This window comes from Notolepis coatsorum (genome assembly GCF_963971535.1).
Source record: "Notolepis coatsorum genome assembly, chromosome: 4".
NCBI lineage: Eukaryota > Metazoa > Chordata > Actinopteri > Aulopiformes > Paralepididae > Notolepis > Notolepis coatsorum.
This window is the reverse complement of record NC_140168.1, coordinates 34,150,272-34,161,731: the sequence shown is the minus strand read 5'-3', so window position 1 is coordinate 34,161,731 and position 11,460 is coordinate 34,150,272. Positions and strand designations below refer to the sequence as shown.

The 11,460-nt window shown below is 48.1% G+C and overlaps 1 protein-coding gene across 1 annotated transcript in view; it reads right to left on the bottom strand.

Annotated features, from left to right (window-relative positions):
* The window catches only part of LOC311226914 (uncharacterized protein), a 40,807-nt gene extending 29,696 nt beyond the window's left edge, over positions 1-11,111 (bottom strand). Inside the window, exon 1 of the mRNA XM_084312379.1 lies at positions 11,010-11,111. Within this exon, the coding sequence (XP_084168505.1) occupies positions 11,010-11,046 (37 nt within the window). The 5' untranslated portion in view covers positions 11,047-11,111. The remainder of the gene's footprint in view (positions 1-11,009) is intronic.
* Positions 11,112-11,460: the final 349 nt, after the last annotated feature.

The window sequence follows — 11,460 nt, the reverse complement described above, 5'->3', positions numbered from 1 at the left end:
TGTGCCGTCTACTTTTACAGCTTAAAGGGATAGTTCCGATTTTTTAAACTCCATAGCCATATTATACTTAATGATGTTGATTGGTAGAGTCCTTTAGATTAGATTAAAATGTATTGTCATTATAGAGCACAAGTACGGGTTGATAAGCGTTTTTAGTAGGGATGTCCGATTAGGGCTGAGCCCAAATGTTCGAACCTTCGTTCGTTACGTTGGCATTCGAATTCTAAATCAACATTCACATTTTTAATAATAAAAAATAATTTTTTTTTATATATATTTTTCTCTATTCATTCTGTTTAAACCAATGGGGTTTTTCTTCACAGTTGCAGATAAAGAATAGGCTACACTAATATTATAGTAGAAGAAACTGATGAGTTATATTCATTAGAAAGTTGATTTAATTGATTTAGTTGGGCTGGGGCTTCTCCCTGGGCTGGGTCTGGGGCTGGAAAGTTGATTTAATAAAAGAAAAAAGACTAATTTAATCAGATTAATCACTTTATTCAAATTGAGGATTTAGTTTGAGGATAAAAAGAAAAAGAAATGATTAAAAAAAAAAAAAATTATTAAATCTTTTATTTTTTATTAAAAACGAAGGTTCGAACGTCCGTTCGAAAAACCCTGACGAAGTTCGAATCCCAAAAACAGGCTTCGGGGACAGCCTTAATATCCGATATTATCGGCCTACCAATATTATCGGCCGATATTGGCATTAAAATGTAATAGCGTAAATTATCGGTATCGGTTTTCAAAAAAATTAAATAAAATAAAAAAAATTACATTTATTTAACTTTTATTTACCCAGGCAAGCAAGTAACAACAAATTCTTATTTTATTTATTGTGAAAAGTATGCATAATGTTGTGTTAATTCCACGACAAGAGATATGTAATGTTAATTACCTAAAGTTATTCCGTTTTTTGGGGGGGGAAACCCAGCATATATCGGTATCGGTTGATATCGGTATCGGAAATTAAGAGTTGGACAATATCGGTATATCAGATATCGGTAAAAAAGCCTATCGAACATCCCTAGTTTTTAGTGTTGAATACGAATGCCGTTGCTGACAATCAAATACTCAGAAACGACCCCCTCCCCCCTTTCATGCATTCATGATGGAACATAATACCTATGATATAGATTTGATTTCGGGATAATAGCGTATACAGGCAAGAAATGGCAACGTCTATAGTGGAATTGACGTAGGGCTATAACGCAGCATTTCATGAATTACCCTAGACCGCTCTAAAACCATACTTATATTCACCACGGTATAACACAAAACGTATGGATGGAACATTTTATTCTTTTTCACATATTGAACGATAGATATGTGATGTCAAATGGGCCATAGTATTGTATCCATAGCTATAATATAGAATATAGTTATAGCTCTACAAACAAGGTGATGCAGTCCTATCTTTAAAGCGTGGCAGTGCTAGAGCGGGGCCCCGGCTAATCCCCGGCAGTCAATGAGTTAAGTGACCGTTACAAATGACAGTGTGTCAGTAAAGTTTGCAGGATTATTAAGGACCCCAGCCACAAACTGTTTCAGCTGTTGAATAAATAACATTAATGGCTGGCAGCCAGGGCCGGATTAACAACCGGGCCGACCGGGCCGCGGCCCGTGGGCCTCGAGTGATGAGGGGCCTCCAAAAACAAAAAAAAAAAAATTAATTACATTTTATTTTTTATTTTTTATTTTTTTGGAGGCCCCTCGTCACTAGAGGCCCCAAATTATTATTATTATTTTTTTTACTTTTATTTTCTTTTCTTTTGGAGGCCCCTCATCACTAGAGGCCCCAAATATTTGTTTATTTTTTTTTAACTTTTATTTTAAACATTTTTGGAGGCCCCTCGTCACCCCACATTTTATTTATTTTTTTCTTATTTTGGAGATCGATGTCATACTGTGACACTGAATGATTGGCACTGACTGACGCTCTCTGATTGGCCACTGACATGTTTGCCCAATCGCGTGACGAGCTGTGTCTTTGCCCATTTCCTCGTCTAACAGCCTGCAAACTACCTGGCGTTCTATCGCCCTGCTCTAAGACAAACTCTAACCTTAACCAACTTCGAAAGAGTGCCTAAGCTTAACCAGAGCTGTCGAGGATGTCTGTTGTGAAGGGCCAGATTAAACCGAATATATATATTTATTTATATATATATATTTAATTGTATTTGTATATTCTCTAATATTCCCTGATATCCCTTGTATATTCCTTGTACAATATGCATTGAATATCCATTCTAGCCTACTGAACATCCCATAATAGTCTCCATTCTACTATTGGTCGAGACCTTGGTGCCAGGCTGCCATACCCCCAGACCCAGTTCAAACGTACCGCTCAACATGTACGAACAAGTCCTAGTTCCGCGTAGGAATCTGGCTACCGCACCACTAATGGGACTATTTGTTCATAGTGCGTATATATACTGCGCTACTAAAGTAGGACTTCCTTTTCAGTCCAGTTTCTTACCCTCCAATAGAGTCACAGACGTAAAGCCTCCCCGCGACGCCACGTGTGGGAGTAAGGCCAAGTTCGCCTACCATCGGTATTGAGACATCGTGTATATTAATATTTGAATAGTCATATTTGGCACTATATCGTCGAGTTGGACGTAGTCTATTAAGCTAATAATAGTCTGTTAATATATAGTGCTTCGTGCGGTGAGAATACTACCGTAGTCAGTACCCCATCGTTTCGGGCAGAGAACTGGCTGCTTATCCAGGGTGGTTGACCCCATGTGAAGCTGCACCCGAGGAGCCCCAGAGCCGACGAGCGAGTGGACCTGTATACCGGATTATTCTACCGACGACAGCCCGCCTTCCCCGGCACGGATTATGCTTTGTATACGTTGATTATTCCATGGATAAAGACCCCCGACACTGCCGTGTGTTGGAACCCCCCCCCCTGGAGAGGACGCAAGGTGAGGAGACGCTCTGCAAGACGAGGTCGCTTCACGTCTCTCCTCCGTGGACCGGAGGACGCCGGCCCACAAAGAGTCCACCTGCTTTCATCTGTGGTCCAAGGATCGCCGGCGCATTGAACGGCACTACAGTGGGTTCACCTGGGATACCCTTGGCCGGATGAGGCAGCCGGATTCTACCCCCCCCCCCCTTCCTACTCCTGTCGGCTTACAAGCGACCGGATTAACCCCCCCTAGTGTATCCAGTCTATAATCATTAAAGTATCATTGCTGCTTTTCCTTAACTATTCCAGGTCGTATATGTACCACCTGCGCCTTCAGAGATTGGACATTCTCTATTGATATACCGACGAATACTCTTGCCATAAAAGTGCATACTAATTCCCATTCATAAATGTGATTGATTTAATTAAGTGCTTGCTCTACACACCATCGCTGTGTAGAAATAAAGACCTATTTCTAATTCGTACATTTGTGTTGGATCCGTTTCATCTACGTGACAGTGTTCATCATAATATATTTATGCCGAGTACTGGGTGGCCGAATATTAAGTACAAAGGTAGTGGTAGTAAGTATCATATCTAGTAATACAGTCAGGGAATTGTACCCCTCAGTTACAATTGGTCCTTCGAGCCGGAGGGTAATTAGTGTAATATTAATATAGTGTTATTAATATTGAAATGGCCTATGATGAACACTCCACGAAACGATCCTCCTAACCAACGCCCGCAGCGCGAACGACGGCTCCCTCAGTACTTAGAGGCTTACGCTGTCAGTCAACAACCTAGTCTTCTACTAACAGTAAACGCGGTAAAACTAGAAAGTAAAAGTATGTCTAACCCCAACGCCCAGACTACCCCGACCATAGAGGCCCCTACGGGTTCTAATGTAACTGACCAAGTTCACGGTGGGGACCAGTGGGAACCAGACATGACTTCACACCCCGCCAGTACTGAAGAAGTAGTCCCCGATGAGTCCCGGGAGGAATACAACGCTACCGAGACAGAACTCGGCACGGAAGAAGACGGGGAGAGCACCGTGGAGATAGAGCTCCAAGGCTCCGCAAGGAGTACCCCGAGGGAAGGCTCCCCTATACAACCGCCTTCTCCCAGCGAGGCAGAGAGGACCCTACAGCAGGCCTTCCTCATCAGCCTGAACGCCGCTGCTGAACGCGACCGACTGCAGATCCAGCAGCGGAGCGAAGAAGAGCATATACGTCTAGAAATAAGACGCATTCAGAGGGAAGAGAATGTGGCCCGAGACCGAGCAGACAGCCAGCGAGCAGCTGCTGGTGCTCTACGGGACGCAGAGCGCGACAGACAGCAAGCGCAACTAATAGAACAGCTGATCAGACGGACAACACCCTCTCCCTCCGCCAGAGGCTCCAGGAACTCGTCTAGACACACCTCCAGGGCGGCATCCCCTAGCCGAGTAAACAACCCTGAACTTGACCAACAGACGAGGTCTATACCCCCCACAGACCACCTCCCCCCACCGGTCCAAGCGAGACCTAGCAACCGGGAAGGAGCAGCATATCCTGTGGAGAGGCTAAACCAGAGACTACAAGCACTGGATGACCTAACTGAAGACGAAGAGGAAGAGGAGGAGAACCACGCCCGACGACAGCACAGTACTCTACCGGACCAGGAGGTCCGGTACAGCCCAGGCTATACTCCCGCGGAGCTGCGCTACAGACCCCCGACTCTATACACGGGTGAGCACGACGCACGACCCGCACCGAGGAACAGCACCTGGACAAGCGGGCCATGGTACACTGCCGGTACCAGCCCATACCAAGGAGCGGGAGGAGACTCGCCTAGGAGGCCTCTCCCCCAACGCTCGCCGATGTATCCACAGTCAGCGTCATACATTGGCACGCCTATGGTACCCGACTTCACCCAAGAGAACCGGGCCCAGTATACAGAACTCCGCATGTGTCTGGAGACCATGTTGGTGGATGTATTGGATGAACGCCACAAATACGCCATCCTACTGAAGCACTTAAAGGTACCCCGCGCACATAATATAGCGCTCGCCTACGCGACTTCCACCACCCCATACACAGCAGCGCTGGTAGCATTGGACCAGAGGTATGGGCGCATATGGGATTACGTGATCCAGGAGATCCGACACATCGACCGCTTACCCCCAGCAATAGACAATCGAGCACTGGACGACCTGTCCATCAGAGTGCAGTCCCTGGTAGGGATGTTGGGAGCGCAGAGAGAGAAGGGGAGGCATGAACTTTACGCCAACTCAAATGTGGAAAGGATCTTGGAGAAGCTGCCGCCCGCTCGACAGGAGCGTTTTAGGCGACAGAGAGACCACCGAGACCCGAATGGCCCCGAACCGAACCTCCTCGATCTAGCAGACTTCCTGGCGAGAGAAGTCAGCAGCCTACGGCTAGATACATTCGGACGGAGCACCCCTGGCTCCAGAGAAGGAACCAGACGACTAAATGATGGAAGAAGATCGGTGACTGTGATGCACCAATCGGAGTCAGTACCGAGCAGCAGGAGCCACAGTACCCCCTCCAGAACGGAGAAGTGGAAGATAGTGTGCCCCTACTGTGAGAAAGAACACTGGCTAGCGCAATGTGACTCCTTCCCCAAGCTGAACGCGGAGGAAGCAAGTCAATGGATAAAGTCCAACAAGCGCTGTTTTCGCTGTGCGCGCTCACACATGGCAGCCGAATGCCGCTTAAAGAAAAGGTGCACCAAGTGCGATGGAGCCCATCTGGACATACTTCACGACAGTAACAGACGGCGCCCTTCACCCGCACCATCCAGCAGCAAAGCGAGCGTCATGTACATCGATCCCGCCAGCAGCAGTGGAGCCCGAGTACTCCTAAAAGTAGTGCGTGTGACACTAAGCTACCAGAATAAAGTCCTGGACACTTACGCCGTCCTCGATGACGGGTCAGAGAAGACCCTTCTGCTCGCCTCCGCTGCGGCCCAGCTAGGGCTGCGGGGAAGCGAAACCCAAATGACAATTCGGACAATAAGACGAGATTTGAAGACGATAAAGGGCGAGAATGTCTCATTCTCTATCGCAGCAAGCGGCCAGCCTGAGCGACGGTACCAGATTACAGACGCTTTCACCAGCCAAGAAATAGGACTGTCGCGGTACACATACCCCGTCGCCAAGCTGATGGAGAAATATGTACATCTGCGCAAGCTACCGATCCCGCTCATAGACAATGCTATGCCGACCCTGTTGATAGGCTCCGACCATGCAGACCTCATTGTCCCGATAGACCGGGTTCATACCGGACCCCGAGGCTGTCCTGCAGCAGTCGAGACCCGTTTGGGATGGACTCTCCAAGGCCCGCTCGCCAAATCTCTCAACCGAAGTACAGCCACTAGATGTCTCCACTCCCGAGTCACGGAGGGAGAAACCGCACTCCTGCAACACGTAGAGCGGCTATGGACCTTGGAACAAATGCCCTTTAAGAACGGAAAGAAAGACATTCGCTCTAAAGATGACATTTACGCCATTCACCTCCTCGAGACAGGGACCAAGAGAGTCCCGGTCAACGGCGTGTTGAGATACGCCACGCCACTCCTGCGGCGAGAAGGAATGCCTACTTTCCACGCCAAGACAGACGCCACAGAACGGTACCTGCTGAACACGGAGCGGCGCTTAGCCAAGAACCCCGCCCAAGAGAGTGTATACCGCGCTGAGATTGAGAAGCTCATCACAGCGGGACACGTCACAAAGATGGACATTAAAGAGGCTGACCAGACCACTGAATCGTGGTACGTGCCTCACCACAAGGTCCATCACAACGGTAAAGACCGCATAGTATTTAACTGCAGCTACCAGATCGGATCCCAAAATCTGAATAAAGAGTTACTGCCCGGTCCCACACTCGGCCCCTCCCTACTCGGCGTTCTACTCCGCTTCCGCCAGGAAAAGGTGGCCATCAGCGGGGACATTAAAGGAATGTTCCTGCAGGTGAGATTAGTAGAGGAGGACAAGCCCCTGTTACGGTTCCTATGGAGAGAGAAGCCAGGAGATGAGCACCCAGCCATCTACCAATGGGAAGTCCTCCCCTTCGGAACGACGTGCAGCCCCTGCTGTGCTACATTTGCACTACAGAAACATGTAGCAGAGGACCCAGCAGCGGACGAAGAGGTCCGACACAGCGTAAAGAACAGCTTCTACGTAGACAACTGTCAAAGCCTTTCAACCCAGGAAGAAGCCGAGGCTCTCCTGATTAAACTCCACGCCTCATTGATCAAAGGCGGCTTTGATCTCAGGCAGTGGGCCAGCAGCGATCCGCAAGTACTGCGCAGCCTCTCCTCCGAGGACAAGGCAGCCAGCAGCGAGACCTGGATGGCTACAATCCCGGGAGAAGCCCAGGAGATGACCCTGGGATTGGTGTGGCGATTCAAAACAGATTCGCTTCACTACAGACACAAGCCCCTGACTACGGAGCAGGGAAGGCCGGCGGCGGCGCCGACCACCAGACGGAGTGTGTATACAACACTCGCCCGACAATATGACCCGCTAGGATGTATTCTACCGTACACCACCAGGGCAAAAATGATTGTACGAGCATTGTGGGACAAGGACCAGGGCTGGGACGACCCCATTCCCGCACACCTTGCATCCACCTGGAGAGAGTGGGAGATGGAGCTCCACTCACTCCCAGGCGTTAATATGCGCCGAAGCTACTTCCCACCCACGGTGAGGCCAGAGACATGTAAAATGGACTTACACGTCTTCAGTGACGCCTCAGAGGTCGCATACGGATCAGTAGCCTACTTGCGGGCCCAAGAAAAGGGGGGAGAGATCTACACAGCATTTGTCCTCGCCCGCTCGAGAATAGCCCCACGCAAGCAACAATCTATCCCACGTCTAGAGCTCTGCGCAGCCCTAGCCGGAGCGCACCTAGCCACGCTCATCCAACGTGAGCTCACCATACCGGTGTCTAGAACAATCCTGTGGTCAGATTCCACGACAGTACTCGCCTGGATCAAATCGGACTCATGCAAGTACAAAGTCTTCGTGGGAGTCAGAGTCACCGAGATTCAAGACTTAACCGAAGAGTTAACCGGAGAAACAGAGTGGCGCTACGTTGATACAGAACAGAGCCCAGCTGACGTCATCACCCGGGGGATGCCCCTGGATGACCTCACCCGTCGCAATGTCTACAGTGACGGCCCAGCATTCCTAAAGCTCCCGGAAGGAGAGTGGCCCACGCCTATCCCGAGGGAAGCCAGTCAGGAGGAGGCTGAGAATAAGAAGCATGTGTTCTGTGGATTGAGCACTGTTATCTCCGCAGACCCCAACACACTCCTGATGGGGCGGCTAGATCCCGCGTTACCCCAGACAGTGTACCGGCCTGAAGAAGCGAACGGCCGACGAATGTGGAGGTACAGCCAAGTATTAGCCGACAAGTTTTGGAGCAGTTTCCTACTGCACTACCTACCGTCTCTACAGACCCGCCAGAAGTGGGTAAAGGAGAGAGACAATTTGACAGAAGGAACAGTCGTCATGATTATTGATCAATCACTGCCCAGAGCTATGTGGCCGGCCGGCCGCGTAAGCAAAGTGATCACCGGTGCCGACGGCAAGGTCCGAGCAGCTGAAGTGCTTGTCCAGGGTCGCACTTACACCCGTCCCGTGGCGAGGCTCATAGAACTGCCCCGACTCCCAGACACAATCGATGATGACCATGACCCTATAACCCTATGACTTTGTGAAGTTGACTGACCCCTACAGCAAACCCTTATGTGTAAATAGACAACGCGATTAATCTGTCTCTGTTTAACTGATTAGGTCTGGGACCAATCAGGGGGTGGCTGTTGTGAAGGGCCAGATTAAACCGAATATATATATTTATTTATATATATATATTTAATTGTATTTGTATATTCTCTAATATTCCCTGATATCCCTTGTATATTCCTTGTACAATATGCATTGAATATCCATTCTAGCCTACTGAACATCCCATAATAGTCTCCATTCTACTATTGGTCGAGACCTTGGTGCCAGGCTGCCATACCCCCAGACCCAGTTCAAACGTACCGCTCAACATGTACGAACAAGTCCTAGTTCCGCGTAGGAATCTGGCTACCGCACCACTAATGGGACTATTTGTTCATAGTGCGTATATATACTGCGCTACTAAAGTAGGACTTCCTTTTCAGTCCAGTTTCTTACCCTCCAATAGAGTCACAGACGTAAAGCCTCCCCGCGACGCCACGTGTGGGAGTAAGGCCAAGTTCGCCTACCATCGGTATTGAGACATCGTGTATATTCATATTTGAATAGTCATATTTGGCACTATATCGTCGAGTTGGACGTAGTCTATTAAGCTAATAATAGTCTGTTAATATATAGTGCTTCGTGCGGTGAGAATACTACCGTAGTCAGTACCCCATCGTTTCGGGCAGAGAACTGGCTGCTTATCCAGGGTGGTTGACCCCACGTGAAGCTGCACCCGAGGAGCCCCAGAGCCGACGAGCGAGTGGACCTGTATACCGGATTATTCTACCGACGACAGCCCGCCTTCCCCGGCACGGATTATGCTTTGTATACGTTGATTATTCCATGGATAAAGACCCCCGACACTGCCGTGTGTTGGAACCCCCCCCCCTGGAGAGGACGCAAGGTGAGGAGACGCTCTGCAAGACGAGGTCGCTTCACGTCTCTCCTCCGTGGACCGGAGGACGCCGGCCCACAAAGAGTCCACCTGCTTTCATCTGTGGTCCAAGGATCGCCGGCGCATTGAACGGCACTACAGTGGGTTCACCTGGGATACCCTTGGCCGGATGAGGCAGCCGGATTCTACCCCCCCCCCCTTCCTACTCCTGTCGGCTTACAAGCGACCGGATTAACCCCCCCTAGTGTATCCAGTCTATAATCATTAAAGTATCATTGCTGCTTTTCCTTAACTATTCCAGGTCGTATATGTACCACCTGCGCCTTCAGAGATTGGACATTCTCTATTGATATACCGACGAATACTCTTGCCATAAAAGTGCATACTAATTCCCATTCATAAATGTGATTGATTTGATTAAGTGCTTGCTCTACACACCATCGCTGTGTAGAAATAAAGACCTATTTCTAGTTCGTACATTTGTGTTGGATCCGTTTCATCTACGTGACAGTGTTCATCATAATATATTTATGCCGAGTACTGGGTGGCCGAATATTAAGTACAAAGGTAGTGGTAGTAAGTATCATATCTAGTAATACAGTCAGGGAATTGTACCCCTCAGTTACAATGTCATTTAGAAATAACGCGACTAGGGGCCTCCACACTACACACTAGTACTAGTACTAAATACCTATATGTCCCTATGCCATAAATGTCATGTATGTTGTGTATGTCATAAATGTCTATATGAATTGAAAATGGGGGACCCTGATGTAAACAAGACAAACGTCTTTCTCAGGTCTGCATCCCCTGCCTTAACAATTGTGTGTATTGAGCCGTACTGTATTGTACCCATTCTGCAATCTGTTAAATAAAGTTTTCATTCATTCATTCATTCATTCATTCATTCATTCAGTAAAAAAAATAAAAGAGATACGAAAATTAGAAATATAGGCCTCTCTCTTATACATGCCTCCTCCTAATACAAGCCTGGTATCCACTACAGTTGAAACAAATACAAGCCGGGGTTACTATTAGAGGAATTACGGTATTCTATATATTTTTTTAAAGTGACATATAAAAACGCCACTGTGCGTGCATGCACGTGTGACATGTGTGTGGTGGGGCCTCCACAAGAATCTGGCCCAGGGGCCTCTGAAGTCTTAATCTGGCCTTGCTGGCAGCCTGTGATTGCGGAATCCAGTGATATGTTATTGCTGTTTTGCACACACCACACCCACACTGTGATTATTACATTGTGATTATAATATTGTAAATATCTTTTTTTACCATTGCTTATGCTGCTAAGAAGAGCCAAGAACAAAATAATTTCACTCCATGCTGTGACAAGAACAGAAGATGTGAGTTTTGATGTAAAACTGATTTTGATTCCATTCTCTCTAATCCCCCGTAAATGTCCCCTGTTGGGTCAATTTGCCGCAATCCCAGACACCACTTACCTTGGACAGTCAGACGAATGGTTTTCCCAAAACACATCACTCCATCACACCATCCAGCACAGAAATAGACACCAGTGTCTGTCTCATTCACCCCCGCTACCTCCAAACTGGCCGGACGGGTCCCGTTCCCAATATCTCCCGGCTGTATGGGACCTTCATGACCGATATGAAAGTTGACTGTGGGGTTGCTAAATTTGCTTCGGGTTACTGTGAACAGGGGTTGCAGTAAGCCGGTACCAGGTAGGTACCGGTACCAGCTGATCTCCGAGCCTGGGTTGGTTGCGAGGTTGCAGGGTAGAGAGATGTTTCGCCCCACCTGGACAGAACGGGACTGATTGAATTGATTGAAAACTTTATTAACAGATTGCAGAATGGGTACAATACAGTACAGCTCAATACACACAATTGTTAAGGGGATGCAGACCAGAGAAAGACTTTCGTCTTGTTTACA